The sequence below is a fragment of the Nicotiana sylvestris genome, chromosome 8 (genome assembly GCF_000393655.2).
Source record: "Nicotiana sylvestris chromosome 8, ASM39365v2, whole genome shotgun sequence".
Classification (NCBI taxonomy): domain Eukaryota; kingdom Viridiplantae; phylum Streptophyta; class Magnoliopsida; order Solanales; family Solanaceae; genus Nicotiana; species Nicotiana sylvestris.
Genome location: NC_091064.1, coordinates 198,174,037 through 198,201,870, shown reverse-complemented (window position 1 = coordinate 198,201,870; position 27,834 = coordinate 198,174,037). Strand labels below are relative to the sequence as shown.

Here is a 27,834-nt window from a genome sequence, read left to right as displayed (position 1 = left end):
ATATTTCCAACAGTTTTATCACAATAAATTCCCGATATTCATCCGGAGTCCTCAAAAAATCTCTCAGAGTTTCATCGTCTTCGATATTAAACTCAGCATAACAAGCAACCCCTTGCGGAGTTACAGAATACATATATCTTCCGTTTACTTTAATATTCACTGAACGTTTGCTCACACTCATTTTTTTACAAACAACGATACCAATGTATCGTACTCCATTTTAAATGGTAACTTAACATGACGCTGTGAAGATAAATTATAGCTTACTGAGTTATTCGCCACCACAACCTCACCCCCCAATATAACCAAACCCTAATTCTTCGCTCTTCAGACATTATGACAAAATGCAAAACAACTTAACGAAGAAATATTTCACAAGACTTGAGAATATTTCTGAATGGATTTTTACAAAATCCTCAACGTCTTTAAATAAGGCAAAAACCAATCTGGAAGGTCGAATTTTTTGAGGTATAACACCTTAAACGATATACCCATTTGAATTATTGTTATGTCAGTTAAGCTCAAAAGAATTATTGATGGGCCCATATAATATATATAGTGCGGTAAGGAAGGGCTTAATATATAGCGCCTTTTAAAAGGGCTATGCTTAACTGGGCAAACGGCCGTTAAGGTACAACGCCCTTTAAAAGGGCGTTATATATAAAATGGACACCAATTTTCCCCCCATATATTTTGGTTCTTTGAGTCTAAAAGAACCACATTTTGGTTCCGGACTCGTACAAGTATCCCTAAAAAAAACTCTGACGCCTCTTGTTGAAGTTCACGCTTTAGGCCCCAAATTTGTCTAAGTCACCCTGCTTCGAATACATTATCACGACACTTAGGGCTTGTTTACAACTAGGGATAAGGAATAATTAGTGATTAAATTTAAAGAAGATTTTATTTTATGTTTGGTTGGAAGAAAATTATATTATAATTAATCCAGTAATTAGTTATTCCGGGATTATTTCACCCACGAGTTTCCTGATATTCTCCAAGTAACAGTATGTGTTCTAAAAGCTAAGAGTCATTTTCTCCAACGCATTAATGTTTGACAAGTGAAAGTGAAGAATGAGTTGCCAGAACAGTAAAACAGAAGAAACACCCGACGAACAACACAAGACCAGCAAAGACCCGAAACACAAACCCTTCCTTGACGTTTACGGCCCGCAGGGCTCAGGTTTGGAACTTTTCATGTTATATATATATATATGCGTTGTGTATTTACAAAGGTTCTACTATCATATATCATGAATGTGAATTCATTTGGCTTATATTATGAGTTTAATTCACTTGGGTCTCTTTAAAAGGTTCCAAAATTGTCAGATCACATTTTTTGGGGGTTTGTTGAGTAATTTGTAGTTCATGGATTTCTGGTTATTAATGCACTAGTTTACTGGTTTATGTAGAAAACCAGAAGGGAGAAAGGAGTGAAGGGAAAAAAAAACCTTTTTAGAGCTTGTGGGCTGAGTTTATTTAATTGGTTTGTATTGGCTGGAGTTTCAATTGTTTAAAAGAGGAATAGTTTTTTAAGAAAGCCTTTTTTAATTTTAAAAGAGGAATCTTGGTGAGAGAAATTGGGATCATTGCTAGTGAAAATTTAGTGCTATCAGTAGATATATTTTTGATTGTGGATTCAATTGAAATTGGTTATAAATGCATTAATTTTGGAAAATAACTAGTTCTGATAGAAACTCAAAATGGAGAAAAGAGACGAGGCTAAAAAGGTGAGAAAAGAAATAAAAGAACTATCTTTTGCGATTTGCAGATTGAGTTCGTTTAAGTGGGTTGTATTGTCTAGACCTTTTAAGTTGCTCGCCTGAAGAAGAAGAGGAATGTTGTGTGGAAAAATTAGTATATGTGTTATTGAAAATTTGGACCACCATTACATGCTATTCCTGTTGTGAGCATTATTCTCCGTTGGTTGGTAGTTATTTTGTTGTGTTTATTTTGGAGACACTGGTTGATATATGGTGATCAAGCTGACCTTTAGTGCTATTACATAGCCAAATTCTGTATGATAGATCATGATTTGCACTTAGAAAATTAATTTGAAGTATGTATATAATAGATATTGTAGTAGAATGTAAGAATTACTTGACTCTATTCAGCATTTGCACGTTTCAAATTCAGTTTAATTTTTTTATCAAAAGCCGCATTCAACACATAAGAACGTATAAGCCGCAAAGCACCAACAAGAAGAAATTTTTTCACCACAAGAAAATAACATAACCAAGTAATTGAAAACAACAAATCAGGTTCAACATCAAGTAAAGAGTGCTTCTCATAAATTACTCAAAAAAAGAAACTTACTACAGAGATTTGGAAGGCAACAACGGAGAGCAAGGCTTTGTTAGCTTTTCTTTCGAATCACTACAAGAAAGTAAGGATACAACGACATTTATTTAGTGACATTTGAAATAAATGTCGGAAAAAATAAATTTCTCAATATTTATGACAAAATATTGTAAAAATAACGACATTTGTGACAAAATATAATAAAAAAATGACATTTGATTCAAAATATTGTAAAAATAATGACATTTGATACAAAATGTCATTAAAAAGCGATATTTTGTATCAAGTGTCGTAAATAAAAAATATTTTATGGAAGATGTCATAAAAATAACAACATTTGATATAAAATGTCACAAAAATTATAACTTCTATTTTAAATGTCATACTATTAGTTGGTGTGATATGATTATTTAATATAAAGGGGGGACAAGATTTAATTTAAAGGGGAATCTTGCATTATTTTAAATGAAACATGGGGGACAAAATGAAATGGGGTGGTGTGATATGTTTATTTAATATAATGAGGATGAGTGGGAAGATAATGGGTTTGGTAGAGAAAATGGGTTGATTTTAATTGATTAAAAGATTTATGGGATGGGTTATAAGAAGTCTTAGCATAAAATTGTATATTTGGACATTAAATGCTAAAAATGCAAACGATGCCTATTTTTATAATTTTTAATTTTTGTAAAACAAATTTAATTACTAACAATTGTAGAATTAAATCCTACATGCAAAATGCGACATATTTTTTGTATTTTTATTAATTTAACAAATAAACATGCACAGACAAATACAAATAATTATTCAAAATATCACAAAAATTGCAAACCAAGAAAAATTACTTTATTTTTGAATTTTTTGGGAGTAATTCTCATATTGGGCAAAAATCACGTGCTTACAGTTGGTAATTACCGACATTTACATTAACGCCAAAAATTTCTCTATATTTTTTAATTGTAAATCATTCTTTGTCTAGAAGCAAAAAGAATATTCTTTTTATTTAATACATGTTTTCAAATATTGTGATAGTTACCACTAGGGCTGTTCAAACCGAACCAGAAAATCGCATCAAATCGAAAAATCAAACCAAACCAATTAAAAAACCCGACTAGGTTTGGTTTGACTTGGTTTGGTATTGAGTAAAAAAATCTGAACCAAACCGACACATAAATATATAATTTATATATATAGTTTTAAGACTTTATATTGAATTTGCCTTAAAAAATATTAAATTTTTGGGATCCTCTCATGTGTTAACCTAGAAAGTGTACATTAACGAAAATTATTGTTAGACGACTAAGAAAATAACTATCATGTATTACTAAAAAAATTCTGCCATTAGAATATTTTAATAGGTCATATGTTTGTTATTTTTTTCAATATTTACTAAACATATATTCATTTATCATAACTTTATCTATAACTTTAAGGCAAAATACCTTAAATCACCCCTAAACTTGGCTCAGATTATTAGTATCCTCCCCGAACTATGCCCGGTCTTAATTACCTCCCTCAACTTGGCCTTTTGAGAGTCATTACCCCCTAGACGCTGATGTGGCAAAAAGTATGAGTGCACTCATCCACCATATGGATTTTTCTATCTATGTGGCATTTTTTTGAAAAATAAAATATTTTTTTACCTTTTTAAGAATATTACTTTTTGGATAAATTTTTTTGAATACAATCTATAATAAAACTCGAATAGAACTACATTATTTAGGACAAATATTTTTATTTGGCCAAAAATAATAAAGTTTTAGTTATTTTTTTTTGAATTTGACCTGAAAATAAAGGTTTATACAATTGAAATAAATAGTCAAGACATCTAAAAAGTTATAAAAAATACATAGTTTGAAATTAATTATTTTGGCTATAATTTTTTATATAGCTCTAAATTACGGTGCTCTAATTTTTTTTTTACGATTTTACCTAAAAAAGTAAAAATACACAGTTGAAATAAATAATCATTGCATCAAAGAAGAAATAAAAAGAGCGTATAATTGCACTTATAATTTCTTGCAATTGTACACTCTTTTTATTTCTTCTTTTAATGTAATGACTATTTCAACTATGTATTTTTTTATAATTTTTAGACGCCTTGAATATTTATTTTAATTGTTTAAATCTTTATTTTCAGGTGAAATTCAAAAAACGATTAACTAAAAGTTTATTATTTTTTACCAAATAAAAATATTGAGCCTAAATAATGTAGTTCTATCCAAGTTTTATTACAAATTGTATTCGAAAAAATGTATCTAAAAAGTAATATTCTTAAAAAGGTAAAACATATTTTATTTTAAAAAAAATACCACATAGACAGAAAAATCCACGTGGCGGGTGAGTGCACCCATACTTTTTGCCACATCAACGTCTAGGAGGGTAATGGCTCTCAAAAGACCAAGTTGAGGGGGGTAATTAAGACCGAGCATAGTTCGGGGGATGATACTAATAACTGAGCCAAGTTTAGGGGTGATTTAGTGTATTTTTGCCTAACTTTAACAAAGTAAGATCGGAATAATATCCATGTAACAAAAAAAAATTGAAAACCCGAAAAACCCGACAAAATCGAACCAATCCAAACCGATATAATTGGTTTGATTTGATTTTGATAAAAATCGAACCAACTCCGTCCATGTACACCCCTAGTTACCACAGAACAGACGCGTTCTCTTATTGTTTAATCAATGTTTTAAAAGGCTTACTCGCCAGTCACTGGGCGAGGCACTTGTAAAATGACATGAGGCTCATATGAGGGGTTTAGTTTTACGAGGCTTATGCCCCAAGTGCTCGATTATGCCCAATCGTTTAGTGCTTGGGACACGCCCAATAGTTTATATGAAAATTCATGTGTTAAATTTCCTAATTACTATTGTTGGCTCTCAAAATATTTTAACAAATGAATGATAAAAGTGCAATTCATATATAGATATTTAAAAATTGAGACTTACTTAAATAACGAAGCCATAGTACTGCATATTTACTAAGCGAGAACATCATAGGAGTGAATATTATTGGAACACTTCTTTGAAAATATACATATCATCCAAAATTTATATCTTCACTTGTAATTGGTCTCTATTTCTTAGTTTTATATATCTCAGAATTATTAGGCTTTTATTATTTTATAACTTAAAAATAAATTTGTATTTATTTATGAAGGAGTAATATTTTAAATTATTGTAATACAATTTATTGATTATCATGTACTTCTAGGGAGGTAATTAAATGTCTTGTTGATAATAACTTAAAAGTAATAATTAGTTTTTTTTATTTAAAAGTTATGACATCATAGTTGATTTGTATCTCATAATAATTAACACTATTGCATTATATATATTTGTAAAAGTATGTTAGATATTTTATTTTGTATGCGTTTTTTTTAATCTTTTTAATTTTATTAAGCTTTTAATGTACTTTCTATTGTTCGTATTATTATACTATTTTATAAATTAAAAAATTAAAATATTTATGTTTAGTCAATAATATTTCTAGTACTTGTTAAATCTTGAGTTGAAAAATATAAAGTATACAAATGAAAAGAATATATAAATCGAGACCATATTTATAATTTACGATAGTTGCTAAGCCGAGATACTCCAGGCTCCATTGCGTCGAGTTTCAGACGACTTGACGGGTTTTGAAGAAGATCTTTTTTCTTCTTAAGGCTAAGTTCCAGGTATGATGTTCTTCTTCTCTGCTCTGAATAGCCACCATTTTTCTTCTTCTTCTTTCTCTGCTAATTTGTCTAAATTTCGCTATCAACCTATTTCGACCAAAACCCATCGTCGAAGCCTTCAGTCGAAGGGGTTCTTAGCCCTTAGGGTAGAGTCGAAGGACCCATGCCTTAACAGTGTCCTTAGTTTCGTCAAACGCCGATTTGACCTATGAATTTTAATATTCATCGTTGCGAGTCCTTTTGGGTGTTAGTGTTGTGTTTATAGTTGTTTTTCACATCTTACTCGGCCCATCCCTGCATTGGTTTTAGTGTTGTGTTTGTAGCTGTTTGCTCCGTTTAGGTGTTTTCGGGTAGTACTGTTAACTCTTTGCTTCTTCTTGTTTTCCGTTAGTTATATCCATTCAATTATCTTCCTCACTTCCCTTCCTTCAAGGGTATTCTTTCCGTAATATTACCTATTATCTTTCTTGCAGCTTTCACTTTTTAAAGGATTTTTACCAAGATGTCTATGCTAACAAGTGGTGACGCGGAGGGTCTTCCTGTCGCCTTTGTTGGTTTCCAGCAAAATCTTTCATCAATAGTTGAAGGTCTTGAGTCTCAGGAGGAGGAGAAGAAGATGTGGGCAATCCAAAAACTCCGAATATTGTTCAATGACGGTATGGCTAAGACTGCTCCAGCTTCGCTTATGCTGATTTTATTAAACTCGCATATCACTTACTTTCAAATTTTTATTAACAGATGCCACTTTTCTAGTACATGCTCTAGAGTCTGGTATAGTTGTTCCTCTACTTGACGAAATTCTACGGGGAGAGGATTCATTTGCTCTCAAGGTAGACAGTGATGTGTTGATCACCTTTTTGTGCCTTCTTTGGTGTCTTCTGGTTGTATATTCACACTTGCTTTATTCTTATGGTTTTGCGGTCATAGCTTGAAGCTGCTAACGCTGTCATGGACAGTATTCCTGATATGATGAAGTTAGATGATTTGGTGATTGATAGTAAGTTGGTGGAACTTCTTTTAAAGCTTCTGCATTTTCCAGCTGAAAATGTTTGTGAGCAGGTATGTTTTAAAATTGGCATACCCCTCTTCTATATAGGTTTGAAGATATGCTTATTAGCAGACTGATTGTTTTTTCCTTCCAACTATAGGCGATGGAGAAACTGAGAATCGTTGCTCTCTCCCCTGTAGGTCGTGGTTATGTTCTTACGTGCATGGCTTTGGATAATTTACTGCATATTTTGACCTATTGCAACATTTTATTGCTGAGAAAAGCCACGCAGACTATATCAGTGCTTTCTAGAGGCACACCAAAAGTGCCTTCTGTGAAGGTCTGTTAATTACTGTTGAAATTTTTCTGCGTCTGCAATTATTTGGTGCAAAACAATACTGATTACAATTCAATTGTCAGGTGAAACCAGCAATCCAAGCTCTTTGTTTACTTGTTACTTCAAATGATGATCGAGAGGTGCTAAGAAACGCATGCTGGGCACTTTATTACCTCTCTGGTGGTATTGATGAGTTGTGAGCCAGAGTGATATTGTTAGTGGCCTCTTTGAGATTCCGGTGCTGCTTAAGCTCTTAGAGTGAGTGGAGTGTTTTCATTTTCCTCATTTAGCCTACTTTTTCATAGCTACCTTACTACGATTGTATCTGATATATACGTCATTCGATCTTTCAGAGATCCCTCTCCTTCTGTAATCGCCCCTGCCATCCGTATCCTTTCAAGTATTTGCCGAGGAGATGACGGCCAGAAAGAGGTATGCGGCTTTTGTGGTTGAACCCAAACACTTTGATGAACTAATCAATGAAAAAAAGGATCAAATTAAGATAAGATAAAATGATTGAAAGGTAGAAACATCTTAAACAACATGTAGTGAGATTATAATTCAGCATGTTCCTGATTCAATGTCAAATTTGATGTGTTTACTGCTTAATTTATAATAGCCTCTGAAGAACCCACCCATTTGGTAGAGCTACCCACCATTTGATTTGTATATTTGTAAATAGGTTCTTTGCCATCTTCAAGTCATGGGCAAGTCCACCTTCCAGCTCCAACACTGGCCATCTGGGCTGCATTTTTTTTGGCTACATTAAGTTTTATTTTTTTCTAATTGGTATTCACTAACTTAGCCTTTTTAGATCTTGATTTGATCTTGGGACAAAATATCTATGCATGTAAGTTGGTAATAAGAAACATGTCCTTGATTAAAAGAAAAAAAAAGAAAGAAAGAAAAACTTGGAGTTGTCTGGATTTAGGTTGAAAAGCATCTTCAGCACTCAAAGATGTGCTTGTGAACTTCCAAACTAAATATCTCTACGCATTGTCCATTTTAAGCCCAAAATGATGAAAAACATATCCTACAATTGAGCAGTGATTTTGCAATGTAGAAATAGGTTGTTTGTGTCCTCGGGTTGCTCTTCACATAGAGAGCATTTGCTGTCAGTGGGCATTCTTCTTCCTTGCAAATTAGACTGTGAAAAACATGCTTTTTTCCCTACTAACCAAGTGAAGATCTGAATTTTGTAAGGAACTGATGAAAGCCCGTAGCATTTATGGCCGTGACGTCCTTCATTGCCTGTCGGACTTGCTAGATAGAGGAAAAGAGGAAAGGTTGGTATGCCTGTGTATAGCATATATTACTCTTGGGAGCAGTCAACGGGCAAAGGTATGTCGACTAAATTGATATTTTGCTTTAACGTAATTTTTTTTTAAATTTCTTTGTCCATATATTTGTTATTCATTCTTATAATTATTAGTCTTGGACTACATATACATATTTTTACTTTTTCTTCAGATGCGCCTTTTTTCGTTAAAGCTCACGCTTTAGTTGTGCTTAAAGCCCCAAATGACCTTAAAGCTTTTTTGCGCTTTTCGTCTTTGATAACGCTGACTGAAATCCATTGCCTGTTTGTGTTGGTGTTCTACAAGTTTTCATTTTTAAAGTGCCCATTTTCAGAGTTTGCTATTTTTTTTGGTTATAAAGATTGATTCTTTCTATGCTTAAAGATTTGTTTTTTATTGGCACTCTTTCTTTTTCTGCTCTAGTTTAGATGTGTCAAGGCATTGTCTAGCGAAACTCTTATTAACCATAAAATCTTTCCATATTTTACTGCTAAGTGGATGTCATTGAGCTGATACTGTGAATGTTGCTTAGCTAGAAGAAAAAACTAGTAGAATTAAGCATGGCGTTAAGAAACAATCATCAATGGATCAGAATTAACTCGCATCCAAATGGAAGAAGACAGGAGGGCTGGTATATGGTTGTGAGGGAAGAGTTCTAATTGTTTCTTCTTCGTATAATTGGGTCTTTTTAAAAATGTTCTAGCGGTAATACCCAAACTGCCGTTACCAGTAGTAGACATTTTGTTTGGACTGTTAGTCTCCGTTAGTAAACCAAATATAAGCGGTCATTTTGTTTTCTTAAAGGTTAAATGTGCTAACCAAATAACACAGGGACCACAACTGGAATTAGGCAATAATACAGGGACAAAAGCTGCTATTTCCCTGAAAAGAAATGAAAATGTTAGGGGGTAAATCATAAAAAATAAAAGGATAAGGGTGTAAATAAAAAAATAGTGTTACATTAGGGATGCAAAATAGAAAGAACTCTCAAGTAGCTGGATATGAGAGTGAAATAGTTGGTGTAGTAGTTGGAAATAGAAATTGGATTTTTGAGTTGTGGATATGTTTTGTCATAGCCCCCACCCCACCCCCAATTTTTTTTCTTTTAATGATCGACTTTTCAATTGATGAAACCTTCTCTACGTAGCCATTTATCTAAATAGTTGTCTGTAATTTTTGAGCAGGCTGTAGCTGATGCTGCTTGATTAATGGAATCCGGAACCAAAATGTGGTTTCTTTTTTACTCAAAATACGCAAATAAGTGTTAAAAAAAAGTTACCAAATTATATATAATGCCACAAATAGTGGCGCTATACAGTAACGTTAACTGCACCGTTACTGTATAGTGGCGCTATACATAGTAAAGCTGACACACCTTACATAGCGCCATCAATAGTGGCGCTATACCCTTTATTACCATCACACATAGCGCCACTATTAATGGCGCTATACCCCTTAATACAAATCCTCCCGTCTTCTTCTTCTTCGTTTCATCTCCCTCATTTCTTACTCCCTTCTGGTCCCCCCCCTCCCCGATTCTGCCCCAATTTAAATTTTTTTTTTGGGTCCCCCCGGCACATAAAAGTTGAATATTGGTGGTCCCACTGTCGAGTAGAGCTTCGTGTTATTGTGGATTCACTCTTCCGGAGTTAAAATTTCGATCTATTTACATTCCGAAAATTCTAAATCGAGGTATTTCGATTTATTTTAAGTTGAAACTTTTATAACAATGCATATTACTTGATTTGTATGTGTTCTATTTCGGTTTGTGTTTATTTTTTCCGAAACTAGCATGTTAAATTTTATCCGGATTTAATTTTAGTGTTGTATAAAAATATGTAAATTAGTCTAAAAAATGTGTGTGTTAATATCGTCATGTATATTTATGTGTTTTTATGCCGTTTAGTTTAGATTATTTTTAGCGTAGTAAATGTAGACCTTTTTAGCGTAGTAAAACATAGACCCTTTTAGCGTAGTAAAATTTAGAGCCTTGTAGCGTAGTATTGTCTAGTAATTGTTTAATTATCTTATATTCTAGCACGAAACCCATAATTATAATTTATATATATATATATATATATATATATGTATATAATTCTTACAATTAATTTATTAAATAAATATGAATATATATAATTTTTACAATTAAGTTTCGTGCTAGATTTTCTGAAGCCCAGTGGTACCAAACTATCATTAATAATTTTATGTTTTTTTAATAATTTTTATTCATATTTATTTAATAACTTAATTTTTATTCATATTTATTTACAATTAAGTTGTTAAAAAATATGAATTTAAATTATAAAAAAACACATAATTATTAATGATAGTTATTAAAAATTATGAATTTGCAGTTGACGACATGGATGCACCTATACATCCCGGCCCTCAGACGTCGGAGGTACTACCCCTACAGCCCCAGCATAGATCCGAGCATATATGGGGGGGAGAGTTGCTTACGCAGACTTTTCAGGGCAGGAGAGTGGATTTATTGTGGGAGTTTTTGACTCCTCCCCGCGTTCTACATCCCCGTGTGGTCCATCACCTGGAGGAGATGAGATTATATAGGATCATTAGCATTGGCCGGATACAGCTCGACTATGCTTTGATCACAGCGTTGATTGAGCGGTGGCAACCGGAGTATCACGAGAGTATTGCGTGGGTATTGCGTCGTAGACTTGCACGAGAGTATCATGGCCATCATAATCTCCCCTTCTATAGGGATGTGTTGGATTTTCTGGAGGACGCACAGGTGAATATCTAACTAAACTTATCAATTATTGTTTAACTAGGTGTTGCGCATACTAACGGTTTGTGTTATTATTTCATAGTTTATCTGGACGCCGTACAACGAAGAGCTGATAGGTACCCTGCCAGCGTATTGCACGCACGACTACCATATTTGGAGGTCTTCCGTCCCTCTCACGTGCCTCGATATTGTTGAGCATTATGCCTCAGAGCGAGTATTTCGTCAGTTTGGATTTCCGCAGCCTATACCGACTCGGCCTGCATGAGATCCTTTACATTATGAGAGGGATGATCGGATGAGGGTGGATGACACATTTATTGATTGGCTGACAACGCAGTTTGGTATTTGGGACAGCCGAGGGGACTTGACCCCAGCTCCGCAACACTTTCCTATCGAAGTTTATATGGCATGGTACCGCACTGTTTCCCGACTTTTTATCGGGAACCCAGTTCATCAGGTAGATGGTCGGTACGTCTCATACGCCGGGAGACATGAGGCTCTGGTATGTTTTCTGTTATTATCAATTACATTAATAGTAATTTCTAGTCAAATACGTAGTTTATATTAAAAATTTTTGTGTAGGCGATTGGATTGCATACCGTATATTGTATGGGGCAGCAGATGCAGAGTTATGTCCATGATCCTGTGATCATGCAGGACTATAGTCGTCGCTTAATGGATGTGGCTGCCCAGACACTGCAGCGAGGCCGATCGGATCAGCGTTTGGCACACCAGCCAGATTATGTTGACCCAGCCACGTACCAGCGAGGTCGTGGCCGACGAGCTGCTGCTGCTCCACGACGACCTGTTGGTGCTGGACGACGTGGTCGTGGACGGAGAGGAGGTCCCCAGCAAGGGGGCTTTGAGGCTCCTGTTGATGATGTTGCTGCTGATATGAGAGGTGGCATGCATGAGACCGACATGCCGTCTTACAGCCTTGGCATTTATGACACTCCAGGGACGTCGCAGGTGACCCCATCGGGTCAATTCTTGATCACGGGCTCGGATTTTCAAGGAGTGGAGTTGGGTAGATATTTCCCTGGCCCGTCTACCACTGATGAGTCTCGACCGATCCGAGATTTTGATAGTGGGCACCGACTGAGTTATGGCAGCTCATCACATGCGCAGGTATGAGTTTATTAGTATTAATTTTATTACTGTTTTTACTATAACTTATTTATTTTGTTTTAACTTTATTAATTTACTTTTTTAGGCTTCATGCGATGCTGCGACAGATGACTACATTCAGGATCCAGACACGATTATGGTAAGACAATATAAATTTTTGTGAATTGTTATGTAGTTTTCTATACTAAGTTTGATATTATTATGTAGCCTTCTATAGGACTTGACAACACCACCGATACATGTCATCTTGTGCCGCATCCGGCCATAAGGAGACGACTTGATGATGATAATCCTGATAGCGTACCCGGGCGGCAGGGGATGCGCCTCAGGCCAACGGCTACTTTGAGACACACCGGATGCGGGACACATTGATTCGGTCTTCCATTTTTATGTTTTTTTTGGTGTAAATAATATTTTTGTATACATTAACAACAATATTTAATTGAATATGACAGTTACTTTTTTTAGTTCTCATTTCGTTTTATAGTATTTGGTATAGTAACACAACAACTTAAACTTAACTTCCACTTAAATTAAAATAAAATTTAGTACAACAAACAAGGAAAACATTACTACAACACAAACACAAACATAACATGCTAACATAATAAAAATACATGACATATGAAATGACACTAAACACATACACGCCAATGCTCCATCCTCACTATATTGTTGATCAATATAGTTGGTCTCCGCATAACCAACACGTTGAAAACACTTGATGGCATGTGAACAAGGCATGTGGTAGATTGACCATTTCCCACATGAGCATAACCTTGTGGATTCATTTACAGTATGTACATTATTACCCCGATTATTATGGATAGCGGTGCGAACTTCAAAAATACCTCGTTCGTTATCATATTGCAAAAAGGAATGCCAATGTGCTCGCCGTCTGTATTTCTCTAATCTCTTCATAGGCACTGGCATAAATTCAACACCCCTTTCCATCAATTCCGTTGCAGCTGCAGACCGTTGTACAAACCGTTGCACAAACCTCTCCGCCATCTGCTTGAACGACATACGCACCATGGCTGTGACGGGCAATCCTCTTGCCGACTTTAATAACCCGTTGAAGGATTCTGACACGTTTGTAGTAAGAATTCCCCAGCGTCTGCCACCATCTGCATGCAACGTCCACTTTTCAGGATCATGTCGCATTAACCAACGATATGCTGCATCGTCTTCTTGCCTGATAGAATCCATATGCCTCCGGAATTTATGTTGTTGGTGGTCTGTTGCTGCCATCCACATCAAATCATGTAGATCTTTTTTGGGATGTGCCTTCTTGAAATTGGCTTTAAAGTGCCTCACACAGTAACGGTGGTATGCATAAGGTTCTTGCCAGGCAGGAAGGTTCTCCACAGAACTTAATATACCCCCGTGCCGATCAGATATTAGACAAATACCTAAACGCTGTTTGACAACGTGCTCTTTCAGGTGGTTCAAAAACATTGTCCACGTCTCTGTGCTTTCATTGGCACAAATAGCAAAGGCTAGAGGAAATATCTGTCCATTAGCATCCACTGCCACGACTATCAATAGCTTGATATTGTACTTTTCATAGACATGAGTTCCGTCTATGGATATTACGGGCCGGCAATACGGAAAACCATCAATTGCTGGCTTAAACGCCCAGAACACGTAATTGAATATATATTCTGGTTTACCCGGACTCCGCTCAAGCTTCCATTCAATAACTGTTCCGGGGTTAAAGTGCTGCAGTGCAGCCATGTACCTAGGCAGATCTGCAAATGACTTATCCCAGTTACCATAGACTATTTCAAACGCTCTTTTGCGCCCAAGATATGCCTTTCTTTTAGTAATTGTGTGGCCATATTCCTGGTGGACTGCTGTAATGCACTCTTTGATTTTATACCTTATGGACGCTTCGATGTGCGGAATAAGTACAAGAGATATCAAGTCAATATCCAAGTTGAAGTGATTCCCGTTGAAAGTGTCCATTTCGCATGTGTGGGTGGGAATGTATTTACCCACTTTCCACATACCTGTCTTCTTCTTCGACGCACGCAACATCCAATTACATGGCCAAAACCACCTGCGGCAAATAGCCTTGTATACCGTCGGACTTGACTCCGATACCTGCATCTCACGACACTCTTTAACATTGTGCATTTTACAAGCCCTGCTTACGCGTGCTTTATCAGGAAAAAGCATCCCCTTTGCAAGCACCGTTGGTCTAGACTCATCCCACATTGCTGTCCGGATTTCATCAAAATCCCTTGTGAGAGCTTCCACACCCGGCACGGCTGGCAAGTTATCAATATAAGGAATCTCCCTTGAATGAAACGACACTTCAGACTCGTACACTTTTCGTCTATGGGGGCTCTCTTCAAATCGGGTCCTTCCTCCTCGTCCTCTTCATCACCATCCTCACGAGCAAATGGTGTCTCGTCTCCCGATTCATCGGCATTGTTATCGTAATCGCTGTTCTCTTCCTCACTCTGTGCATCTACCAGATCCTGATGTAATACGTCGTTTTCGGGCAATTGAGTGAGTACGGGTAGTTCAACTTGCTCGTTTTCACTGCACATTTCAACAAAAATATAAGCTACTAAATTAATAAATGCTTTATATATGGCTGTAGCTTTTCACTTACAAGTCGTAATGTGATGACATTCCATGATGGACGTTTTCAGTTAGGTGATGACTACCGGATGGGCCACTTGTAAAATTCATATCCAGCCGGTACCCCATATTAAATAAATGAGCGTTAAAATTAATTCAATACGCCAAAAATATACATAATTAACACAAATGAAAATTGAAGTTTACCACTCTTCTTGTGAATTATGGAAAGCATGGTATAAATTATTTTCTCGCTGCTCATTCGCCGACGGTGATAAATTTAAATCAAGAAAAAATATTTCATCCGGAACATGTTCGGCAAAAACTGATCCAGAATAACCACCCGATGACTGGGGGTTATCTCTACTACGCACAACCTCATTTTTTGGAACGTCTTCGACCTTCACGTACATCTCCAACATTGTGATTACAAGAAATTCCCGGCATTCGTCCGGAGTCCTCAAGAAATCACTCAAAGTGTCATCATCGTCGATGTTAAACTCTGAGTAAAAAGCAACCCCTTGCGGCGTAACGGAATACGGATATCTTCCGGTTACTTTGAGTATCACTGAACGTTTTCTCACACTCATTTTTTTGCATAACAACGATATCAATGTTTCGTACTCCATTGAAAGTGGCAATTTAACATTACACTTAGCAGGTAAACTGTAGCCCACAGAGTTATTCTCCATCACAACCTCACCCCCCAATATAATGATACTCTTATTCTACGTTCTTCAGACATAATGAAAAAATGCTGGAGAATTTAACAACAATAGAAACCAACAAGAGTTAAAATTTTTTTTTGAATGAAATTGTGGCGATTCTACGATGTTTATATAGGAAATGGCTAGCCGGAGTTTTTTTTTTTTTTTGTATATAGCGCTACAAAAAGTGGCTTTATACGCTTTTAAATTATTGAACCCAAAAATTATTGGTGGGGTCAGGTAATAAGGGGTATAGTGCCACTATTAATGACGATATGTAAGGTGTGTCAGCTTTACTATGTATAGCGCCACAAATAGTGACGCTATACAGTAACAGTGCAGTTAACGTTACTGTATAGCGCCACTATTTGTGGCGTTATATATAGTTTGGTAACTTTTTTTTTAACACTTATTTACGTATTTTGAGTAAAAAAAACCACATTTTGGTTCCGAATTCGGATTAATGGACCGTCTATGCCAACTGGCTAAGGCTAGACAAATGGACGTTGCTGCTGCTGCAATTTCAAATGCTATTATCGGTATCAGTGATGATTCGTACATCAAGTCTGACCTCTTTTTCTCGGTTCGTCTCTCTGGTATACTGATACTTTCACCAACTCTGATGTTCTTTTCGTGCTTTTGGCTTTAGTGAATTGGTGGATTGCTGCATAGGTCCTCTGTGTGATTATCTTGGCGTCTTTGGTAATAAAATAATTTGCACCGTCAGTCTTAAAGGAGTAGAAAACATATTGGAGTATGGGGAAAAGCACAAGGGACCTGACGGCACTAATATTTATGCTGAGCGGATCGAAGAGGCTGGGGGATTGAAAAATCTTAACGGCATGTGTTGTTCTTTGACCATGGAACTCCAGGCTTATGAAATATTGAGTAAATACTGGCTTGCCAACGCAACCTCATGCAAAGGTGACTTGACATATGATACAATCCCACCTTTGAAGACTTATTTTAGAAGAAGACGTGAAAGAGAGAGCAAGTAAGATTTGTGCAGCTTTGACCAAGTCCAACTTCTCTCCAGCATGAAGAAACTGCCTTAGGAAGAAACTGCCTCGTTAATTCTCTCCTGCAGTTACCAAATATTCCAACCTACTATCTGATTAGGCTTATGAGTGGTTGATTTTTTCCAACTTCCATATCAATTATGGAGAGAGATCGAAGGTCTTGTCATGCGTCTTGGAGCGAATAATTGCTTAAAATAAAGGTCGTTAAGTTCACATTGACATAGAATAATACGGATTAGCTCGCCCAGTGAGAAAGGCCCTGACCCTGCCAACCCTATTTTTAGTTGATAAAGAATAAGCTTTGGAAGCGGATAGGCCGATGGTAGGGAAGACTAGTAGGGAAGGCTAGCACACATCATTTCTCTAAGAATAAGACATTTTTCTAGTTATTTTAAATAATATTCTATAAATATCTAGTCAGGGATTAGTTTTGGGATTTTTACATATCTAGGTACTATTGGAAACTTTATTACCCTCCCTACTCAAGTTTCAATTTAATTACCTCTTATATACAAATTTACCAATTATATACACTTTAGAAATTAAATGGGTATCCTTTTATATTAGGAATCAATTATTTCTCATCCTTATTCTCTCTCTCTCATGCGCGCTCTCTCTATGTCTCTTTCTATCTCTCAACCCCTAATTCTAGTAATATAGATCAAAGGAAAAGAGAACAACAATTCCACCATTAACAGCCATTAAAAAACTATGAAACTTTGAATTCGAATTTGGGTTTTCAAAAAATAATATTTGTTTGAATTGGATATTGTTGCAAACAATTGGGAATTCTCTCTACGTCTCTCTCCATCTCTCAATCCCTAATTCCAGTAATGTAAAGCAAAGGAAAAGAGAATAACAATTCCACCATTGACAACCATTAAAAAGCTTTGAATTTGAATTTAGGTTTTTAAAACCCATTATTTATTTGAATTGGGTGTTGTTGCAAACAATTGAGAATATAGTTTGGATTTTATATATTCATGTTATAGGTGAAAATAAAAGTATTTTCCTATATCTTTTATCCACGTTATTTTCATCGCAAATCTTTTTCAACTTCAAATATTTATTGTAAGTTATAACATTTTAAATAAATATAAACACTTTAAAGGCCACCCAAAATAACCACGCCAGAAAAAAGTTATAAGTACTGTTCTTGGAAAACTAATCCGCAAGTCACCCTAGAAGTGTGTAAACTTGTGTCTATTTGTAGAACTAAATGACAGGTTAATAATAATAGATATTAGAAGTTAAAATACCTTACTACCCCCTAAACTTGACAGAGATTATTAGTTATAGCTTTAAACTATTCGTGGTATTAATTACCTCCCCTCAACTTGATCTTTTGAGAGCTATTACATCTATGGACGCTGATGTGGCAAAGAGTGTGAGTGCACTCGCCTGCCACGTGAATTTTTCTGTATATGTGGTATTTTTTTGAAAAATAAAATATATTTTTTCCTTTATAAGTATGTTACTTTTTTAGATAATTTTTTTCGAATACAATTTATAATAAAACTTGGATAGAACTACATTATTTAGGCTAAACTTTTTTATTTGGCTAAAAATAATAAAGTTTTAGTTAATATTCTTTGAATTTGACTTGATAAGAAAGATTTATACAATTGAAATATATAGTCAATTCATCTAAAGAGATTAGATGTAACCACCCGGCCGATCGTTTTGAGAATTTAAGCTTCGTTCGGCAGCGTAAGGTCTTGAATAACTTCATATTATGTGTATAGACTTGCGTGCATGGGTGAATTCAGTTACCGGATGATTTAGAGTCGAATTGGAAGAAGAAATCTAGTTTTGGAAGCTTAAGCGGTGAGAATTTGACTTTTGTGTAAACGATTCTATAATGAGTTTTGGATGATGTCAGCAGTTTCGTATGGTGATTTTGGACTTAGGCGCACGTCCGGATTCAAATTCGGAGGTTCGTAGAGTAATTTGAGGCATTTCGGCGAAAGTTGGAAAAGTTGAAGTTTGGAAAATGGAAAAGTTTGACCCATAATTGACTTTTGTAATATCGGGGTCGGAATGCGATTCCGAGAGTTGGAATAGCTCTATCTTATCATTTGAGACATGTCTGCAAAATTTGGCATCATTATGGGTCGGTCTGATTGGTTTCCGTACGAGTTTCCGAAGTTGAAAAATTTGGAAGTTTATAGTTCGATTCATGGCACGATTTGCATTTTTGGCGTTGTTGAATGTGATTTGAAACCCTAAACGAGTCCGTGTTAGGTTATACAACTTTTTTGTGTGTTTAGACGACGTCCCGGGTGTCTCGGATGTGTTTCGGATGGGCTACGGGCCAGTTTCTTCTATTTTTGGATTGCTGGTTTCTAGTATCTGATATCCTTTTTCGCTATCCCATAGTTCCAATCGCAATCGCGCAGTGTCCTATTGATCTTCCCCATTTTTCTTCATCGCATTCGCGTAGTACCGTTCGCGATCGCGAAAGTCTACTTCCTTATTCTTCGAGTTTGGAGCCCCTACTTTGCGTTCGCGTAGTAGAAATTAGGAGCTGGGGGCTGGTGGCTATTTCTTCTTCGCGTTCGCGAAAGCTTCTGTTCCTAACTCTTCGTGTTCGCGCGCCTTAGCTCGCGTCCGCGATGGGGTTTTCTTGGCAGCCTCATTTTTCTTCTTTGCGAACGCGAGCCTTTCTCTGCGTTCGCGATGCATAGTCGCCTGGGCAGAATATAAGTTTTTCAAATCGAGGGTTAGGCCATTTCCATCATATTTTGACTTGTAGAGCTCGGTTTTGAGCGATTTCTTGTGAATGTTTCAAGAAAAACGATTGGGTAAGTGTTCTTCACCTAGAATTTAACATATTCCATGATTTTATCTTTGTTTTTATCATTTAATTTGTGTTTTGAGTTGAGCAAATGGTGGTTTTTTAAAAAGGTTTTCAAAAATAAAAAATCATGATTTGAAGGGCGAAATGGTATCGGATTTTGATAATTTTTGTATGGTTGAACTCGTATCGGAATGGGTGTTGGGGTTTTGTAAAATTTATCGGGTTCCGAGGCACGGGCCCAAGGGTCGACTTTTGGACCGATTTTCGAATTTTGTTAAAGATTGACTTTATGATCCGGGATGGTTTCTTATGGGCTTTATTTGTGCCTTGAAGTTATTTTGGTTAAGATTTGAGCCGTCCGGAGGTCTTTTTACCCGAGAAGTTCATTTTAGAGTATCGGTTTGTCTTCTTCGAGGTAAGTATCTTGCCTAACCTTATGTGGGGGATTTTTCCTTCGGATCTGAGTCTTCTATGTTGATTGTAGTCCGTGTACTCGAGGTGACGAGTGCGTGCTTGGACTTACTTGTGAATAGTTGGCCTTTTAGGGTTCTTAGATCCTTAAATTCACTAAGTATGAAGTTGTTCTTGAGCTCCTATTTACTAGCTTCATCTTTACATGCTTTAATTAGAATTAATTGCATTGGGATTCACTCTTATTGCCTATTGGACTTAACTGAAGGTTTTACCTCTTATATTGGCATGCTATCTGTTCCTAACCGCTCATCTTTATTTGGATTTTATTGTTATTTTATCCTATAATTGTTTAGTCTTAATCGAGGTTATGATTATCTTTCCGCTTATTCTTAATTGAATTGTTGAATATCCTTCGTAATTGCTCAACGTTAAAAGAATTTTAGAAATTTTATACCTTAGTTGACTTGTCTTTATTTGGAATTATTTGACTCGTGTTAGCTTCCTGTTATTGAATTGTATATTATGGAATCGTTGTTACATATTAGTTTTCCCTTGTTGAGCTGTTCTCTTTACGCCTAGCATTCCTTATTGTGGTTATTCCTTGTGAACTGGTTCTACCGTTTCTTTGTAATTTAAAGTTCTTGGGTTGATTTACTTTCCATACCTTGTATTATTGTCATTGTTGTTGTTGAACTTGTGGTGGTGATGCACGAGGTTTCTACCGTACGACTGTTGGTATTGTGATGCACGAGGTTTCTGCGATGCGGTTGTTGTTATGGGGTTGCACGAGGTTTCTGTCGTGCTATTGTTACTATTGATATTTGCACATGCGGTGAGACAAGGCGGGATAAATCTATATGTGGGTTGCACATGTGGCGAGACAAGGTGGGAACATTATTATGCACGTGTGGCGAGACAGGACGGGCATTAACTTTACTATTGCACACGTGGCGAGACAAGTTGGGCTATGTCAGGGATTGATGGTGATGATTTGTGATGGCCTGGGGCCATTCTTGTTGTTGATATCTGTGTAGTGGTTGTTATGACCCAACAGGTCATCATATGTTCTAGAACCAAATTCTGTGTTCCGAAGCCTTAAACGCCTCATTCTAGCCTTCTTCGATTTGCATGCACAGTCCGGTTATTGACCCATGAGGCTTGTATGTTAAAAAAATGATAAAAATAAGAATCTTTGTCTTAAAAGTTAATTTTAGTTGACTTCGATCAGCGTTAGGAGCAAACGGAGCCGAATCCGTATTTTGATGATGTCGGTGGGTCCGTATCAGAATATGGGACCTGGGCATATGCCCGGAATAGAATTCCGAGGTCCCTAGCTCGGGATATGGAATTTTGATGAAAAATTAAAAGTTTGAAAGATTAATAATTTTAAGAATTTATTTATATTTGATCTTGTTAATATCGAGTCCGTATTTTGGTTCTGGAGCCTGATACATGCCCATTATATTATTTATGACTTGTCTGTGAAATTTGGTGAGAAACGAAGTTGGTTTGACGTGATTCGGATGTCCAGTTAAGGAAATAGTAGTTTTAAAGTTTTCTTGAAAATTTCATGTAATTTGGTACTAAATTTATAGTTCTAAGTGTTATTTTGGAAACTTGATCGCGCGAGCAAGTTTGTATGGTGTTTTAGGACTTTTGTTCATGTTTGGTTTGGAGCCCCGAGGGCTCGGGTGAGTTTCGTATAGGCTACGAGATATTTTGAACTTACAAATTTTGGTTTTAATGTGTCATCTGGTGTCTTCTTCTTCGTGTTCGCGAAGGAACTCTCGTGAATGTGAAGAGTGAACTAGAGCTGTGTGGAAAAATATTCTTCCAAAACGTGAAGGCTAGGTTGCGAACGCGGAGCAACGGGGGAATTACCTTTCGTGGACGCAACCAGCCTATCGCGAACGCGAAGGCCTGGGGACTGGGGGAGGGGAAGTGACCTATACTCTTTGCGAATGCGGCACATGTCTTGCGAACGTGTAGGCTGGTGGGAATAAGCCTTCGCGAACGCGTAGGCTAATTGAGTCGCTGCTTCGCGATCGCGGCAAGCCCTTCGCGAACGCGAAGAAGGCCTGACGCCTGTGACTTAAAACAGAATAGTGACGGGATTTTCCCCAAAATTTCATAACTCTTTCATTAGAACTCATCCTAGGAGCTATTTTGAAGGGAAAACGCAACACCAAATCATAGGTTTGTACTCTTTAACTTATTTTCTTCCATTTCTAACATCACCCATTGAATTCCTAGCCCTAATCTTTGTTCTTTCATGGTAGAAAACTAGGTATTTAGGAAGAATTGGAGATTTAGACCTCAATTTGAGGTCGTATTCCAAAACTAATTGTATATCCGAGCTGGGGGTGAATGGGCAAATGGATTTTGGTCCGAACCTCAGGTTTTGACCAACCTCAGGTGGGCAAATGGAGTGGCCCGCGGAGCGAGGTAAGTGTCATGTCTAACTTTGACTCGAGGGATTAGGAACCCTTGGCTTATTTGCTATATGAAATCCATGTGAGCAGTGTATTGGTGAGGTGACAAGTACCTATGCGCTGCCAGTTTACCTGTTCTATCTGTTTCTTTCCCGTTCCTTTCATATTGTCTCATTTCCTGTCATAATTGCTACATGTTTTACTTGTATTTCCATGCATAATTGCTGCTTGTTAGGCATTGTTTCTCTTTGCTGAGAGTATTAGTTATTTCGTAGTTCTGTTGCTTCCTATTATTTGCTTAAATTGGTTATCGCTGCTTTCAAGGCATATTCTGGATTGATCTCACTGAGTAGTATTACTTGTGTAACGTCTCATAGTGCATAAGCTCCCTAAATGTTTTGGTTTGAAGTTGAGCCTTGTGAAGAGTTATGTGATTTGAATTATGTAGTTTATGTACTTGTTGAGTAATTGATATTAATATGGTGGGATCGGGTTACGCACCACAACAAGTAGAATAAAGGTGATATATTGAGGAGGAATAAGGTTGAAATGATATATAAGGCGGGATCGGATTGCACGCTGCAACAGGTGTAATAAGGGTAGATTGTGGTGAAATAAGGGTGAACTGTGATTGTGATTATTATGATATGCTGGGATCAGGTTGCACACTGCAACAACCTTTATGCTTATATTTTTCCTTGACTGTGTTAGCTGAACGGTAGTCTTAAATTGCACTTAAGGATTGGTAATAGCTGAACACCGATGATATGCTTCGGCAACTGTATTAACTTCTTGCAAGTTACTAGTCTATTTTATCATGTATTCTTTCTGCTTTTATTATACACTGTATGCAGATTATATTGTGATTGCCCCGCTGTAGCCTCGTCACTCCTTTTTCGAGGTTAGACTCGACATTTACCAATACATGGGGTCAGTTGTACTAATACTGCACTCTGCACTTCCTGTGCAGATTTTGGAGTAGGTCGTGCTGATCGAGAGGTTGGCTGTAGGATTCACTTGCTTGGAGACCCAATGTAGTCTTGTTGGCATCCGTAGGCCATGGCGTCCCCTTCTATGCTCCATACTTTACTGTTTTCCTTATTTCGTAAACAGTTGTATTTTCTTTCGGACAAATACTTGTAGTAAAATCTTAGAATATTCGTGGATTGTGACTCTGGATTCTGGGTAGTAATAGTATATAATCAAAGTGGCTATTTATATACTTCCGCATTCATCTTGACTTGTTTTAGCTTTTTTATTGTTAATCACTAAAACATAAAGGAATTGGCTAATAAAACTCTAATGTTGGCTTGCCTAGCAAGTGTGATATTAGACGTCATCACGGTCCCGATGGTGGGAATTTGGGTCGTGACAAGTTGACATCAGAGCACTAGGTTACCTAGGTCTCACGATTCACGAACAGGCTTAATAGAGTCTGGAGGATCGGTACGGAGATGTCTATATTTATCTTTCAGAGGCTATAGAGTTTAGGAATAATTTCACTTCTATTCTTCTATTGTGCAATTTTTTGTTCTCCCATCGCTAATCGAACTCTTATACTCTTGTTTCTTCGCAGATGGCGAGGACACGTACCGCATCTTTAGCTAAGCAGTAGCCAGAGCCCCCAGTGGCAGCTCTTACGAGGGGCAGAGGTCGAGGCCGAGGCCGTGCCAGAGGCCGAGGCATGGGCAGGGCTCAGCCCAGATCTCGAGCAGTAGCACCAGCGGCGGAGCCTCAGGTGGAGCTTGATGAGGAGGCTCCAGCCTAGACCATTCCAGCAGGACTAGCTCAGGTCCTGGAGGGGTTCATCGTCATCCCGGTACTTCAAGATGCTTTGGTCTGTCTAGTGGGCCTCATGGAGAGTGTGGCATAGTCGGCACATTTCTTGTAGCACCAGCCATATCTCGGGCTAGGGGAGGAGCACAGACTCCTGCTACCCATACTCCGGAGCATATGGCTCCTCAGTTTCAAACTCCAGCAGCTCAACCCATTGGGGTAGTTCAATCGGGTGTTGCAACACAGACTGGTGATGAATCAGCTATGTCTTCTAAGGCTTTGTGGAGATTGGATCTGAGTCACAAGTAGAATGCATACCCGATCAGCCAGAAACCTTCCATTTGAGCTCATCCAGGAGAAAATCACAATTAATAACATGTTCCACACACTGGTAGGAAATATACACCTCGAACCATGGTAGAAACCATTGAGAACACCTTGAAACCCCTTCGCACATAACCAAGCCATTAGAATTGAATCTTCCTAACTCAACCGAGCCACGCAGGTCGCCAAACCCAAGAGTACTACCATAAATGACGGTAGGTAATTCCTATTCAAAAGGACTAATTACTTCCATTGCTATGCTAACCCAACACCACAAAGCTGACCCATTTCTTCGGTTACTTCTAGTCTTTCCTCTGAGGTAACACTTCTCCCTATCGATACAAAAATACCCCAACCAAAGCTCAATGCACAAAATCCTAGCACAATCCACGTAGCCCAACAACTCATAAACTACCGTATTTCCTCTGAAGCACCCCATAATTCCACGATCGAGATGTCCACACTAAATAGACCTTATGTGAATCTGAAGTTGTTTCTCTGACCCCCTTTTGATATTGAAATGTAAATACATTAATGACGTAGAAACGCAGTAAGCCCCAACATCATCCCATATAAAATCTCAGATCTTAGTCATATACAAATTTCGAGAGCCTTCCAATACCATCTATATACACTTCTTAGGCCAAAATTGAGGTAACACCTGACTCTGCAATCTGAGTGCCGCTAGTGGACTCCCCCACTTGGCGCGAAGCCATAGAAAACAATATTTGATGATCCGAAAAACTAACCTCATAGCTCGTACAACACCAATCACAAGGTACTCCAGTTCATCTACTAAATGCATGTCCATTCTCGTGACTATCAAACTCGCTTCCTTTAGTGCCTTGAATTACAATATGTACCTTCCACTGAGTAGAAATCTCATACGAACCACATAGACTCCAATAGCACCAACTATTCTCAAATAAACATCCACCTCATGACACTACTACGATCGCGACCACTGTTCAACTAGTTAAACCTTCCCAAGCTCGTAATTATCACCTAGATGCCAGAACATTGCACCACTATGTGAACAACTGAATAGTCTCTTAATACCTCTGTATCTTCAATCTAGACGACACGCTGAGACAATATTTGAGCATCCCTGGCTCCCTCATTGCCTATCTACAACATTACGAATAGTCAGTGCAGAGCAAATATCGAGTGAGCAATATGAGGCACGAGTAGATGTAGAGGAACATAATATATATGCTTCGAGCTGAATAAATGTCGCATGATGAGGAATGAAAGAGGTGTAACTTCCTAATAGTTTCCTTAGCCTATCGAAGATAAGAACAGATGTCTCCGTACCGATCTGCAACACTCTACTAAACCTGCTTATGACTCTTAGCATCTATGTACCTAGAGCTCTGATACCAACTTTCCACAATCTAAAATCCCTCCAAAGGAGTCGTGACGACACATAGTCTCTAAAACTAGGTAAGCCTAACGTTAAATGAAAATAAAAACAATATTTAGATAACATCGAACAATTTTGAAACGGAAATCTTTATACAAAGTTAAAAGTCCAAAATCGATAGTACAAGTCATAAGCCTTTTTATGAGTAATTATACATAATGAATATATCACTGTTCCAGAATAAATGGAAACAATGGAAATATATACAATAGAGGGTGACTTACGAACACCCAGAAGTGGTACCTTGAAGTCTCCAGCCTCACCAAGCATAAGTTTCAAAACCAACTCAATCCGAAGTATTGGTTCTACACAATAAAAATGTGCAGAAATGTAGCATAGTACACCACGGTGGTACCCAGTAAGTATCAAGCCTAACCTCGGTAGAATAGTGACGAGGCCAGGCCAAGACACTACCGAATATATAACCTGCAGGATATGACTTAAATCTAACGAGAAAGGACTATCAGAGTAATACCAATAGCAGAAGGATAACAAATTGCAAACAGTAGTAACGATAAGAGGAAAACACGAATGATAACGAGAATTAACCAAGTAATTAAATAACAACATAGTTGGGATCAGGATGAAGCATAAATGAGTTCAAGTAGGGAAAACGATGTTAACTCAACCAATTGAATCGTTTATAATATACAATTCCAACAATCCGAATCCTCGTAATCTCATATCCTAATCACAAATTCCAAACCTTTAACACACATGGCAACTTGTGCCCACATATCTCTATCTCACTTTGCACGGCAAAATCCATGTGCTACTCAGTACATAATACCCATGTCACATGCTAATTAAGGTGTCCAAGAGATTTTTACTTATATATCATAAAGTAATAGTACAGTTTCTAGTCCAAGTAGGAAATCAGTTAGAAAGATGGGTTTATTTTAGAAATCATTTGAGTGAAGAAGAATAACATTTTCAAGTAAAATAAAACATCGAATAAGCTATTAAATTTAACATACGGTTTATTAAATGAAGACACAACAAAGATTCCTTTTCAAGTGAAAAAAACCCTCAGACAAGTTAAGGATATTAAGTTGAGAATAAATTGAAGTAAAATGTAACAACTATTAGAAATAGTAAATACCGAAATATACGGCGAGTCTTAACCTAGAAGTCACACAAGGTAGCATGATATTAATTCTTTTATTTTAAATCACTATATTACTAACAACTCAGCGGGGCAGGAGGTAATGACTCAACGTAGTAAATTCACTTTGAAAATCAATTCACCAGAATAATAATATTAGGAAATGACGGCAAAGCAATAAGTCAATGACAATAACTCGATCCTCATAATACAGTGAAAACTAGAAATGCAGATTATCAGAGTCTCGTATGAAGGAACTAAAGCCAATACAGTAAAATAGGGGATACCAAAATACAAGATATGTTGCGGCATGCAACCCGATCCCACCACATAATATCAATATCATAAGTCACACTTATTCCGCCATATCAATTCACCCTTATTTCACATGTTGTAGCGTGCAACCCGATCCCACCATACAATATCAATATCATAGCAATAAACATAATATGTTGCGGTGTGTAACCCGATTCCGCCACATAATATCAATATCATAACTCACCCTTATTTCACCATAACAATCCACCCTTATTTCACTTGTTGTGGCATGAAACTCGATCCTACTGTACAATAACAATATCACAATATGAATATCCTCTCTTATTCCACCACCTCCCTTATTTTACCTGTTGCGCGCGTGCAACCCGATCCCCCGTACAATAACATAAATCAACAATAAAAATTCAATAACTAAATTTACCAGAATCTCTACAATCGAGGGTATGAGTACACTGCAACAAGGGAACCACGTAAATCAAAGGAATA

The 27,834-nt window shown here is 37.0% G+C and overlaps 1 protein-coding gene across 7 annotated transcripts; it reads left to right on the top strand.

Annotated features, from left to right (window-relative positions):
* Positions 1 to 1,066: 1,066 nt before the first annotated feature.
* Positions 1,067 to 12,944, top strand: LOC104248271 (importin subunit alpha-1-like). Of its 7 annotated transcripts, none has more exons than XM_070153230.1 (13): positions 1,067 to 1,180; positions 6,451 to 6,633; positions 6,716 to 6,807; positions 6,905 to 7,036; positions 7,126 to 7,305; positions 7,386 to 7,560; positions 7,656 to 7,734; positions 8,506 to 8,643; positions 10,955 to 11,352; positions 11,432 to 11,851; positions 11,932 to 12,477; positions 12,563 to 12,616; positions 12,685 to 12,944. In XM_070153230.1, exons 2-6 carry the CDS (start codon positions 6,480 to 6,482, stop codon positions 7,500 to 7,502), a joined length of 675 nt encoding a protein of 224 aa, XP_070009331.1. In that variant the 5' UTR covers positions 1,067 to 1,180; positions 6,451 to 6,479; the 3' UTR covers positions 7,503 to 7,560; positions 7,656 to 7,734; positions 8,506 to 8,643; positions 10,955 to 11,352; positions 11,432 to 11,851; positions 11,932 to 12,477; positions 12,563 to 12,616; positions 12,685 to 12,944. The 7 variants fall into 7 exon arrangements, with proteins under 7 accessions (XP_070009331.1, XP_070009330.1, XP_070009326.1 ...); XM_070153229.1 differs by lacking the exon at positions 1,067 to 1,180 and adding an exon at positions 5,864 to 5,977; XM_070153225.1 differs by lacking the exons at positions 1,067 to 1,180; positions 6,451 to 6,633; positions 6,716 to 6,807; positions 6,905 to 7,036; positions 7,126 to 7,305 and adding an exon at positions 9,785 to 10,292 and having other exon boundaries at positions 7,492 to 7,560.
* Positions 12,945 to 27,834: the final 14,890 nt, after the last annotated feature.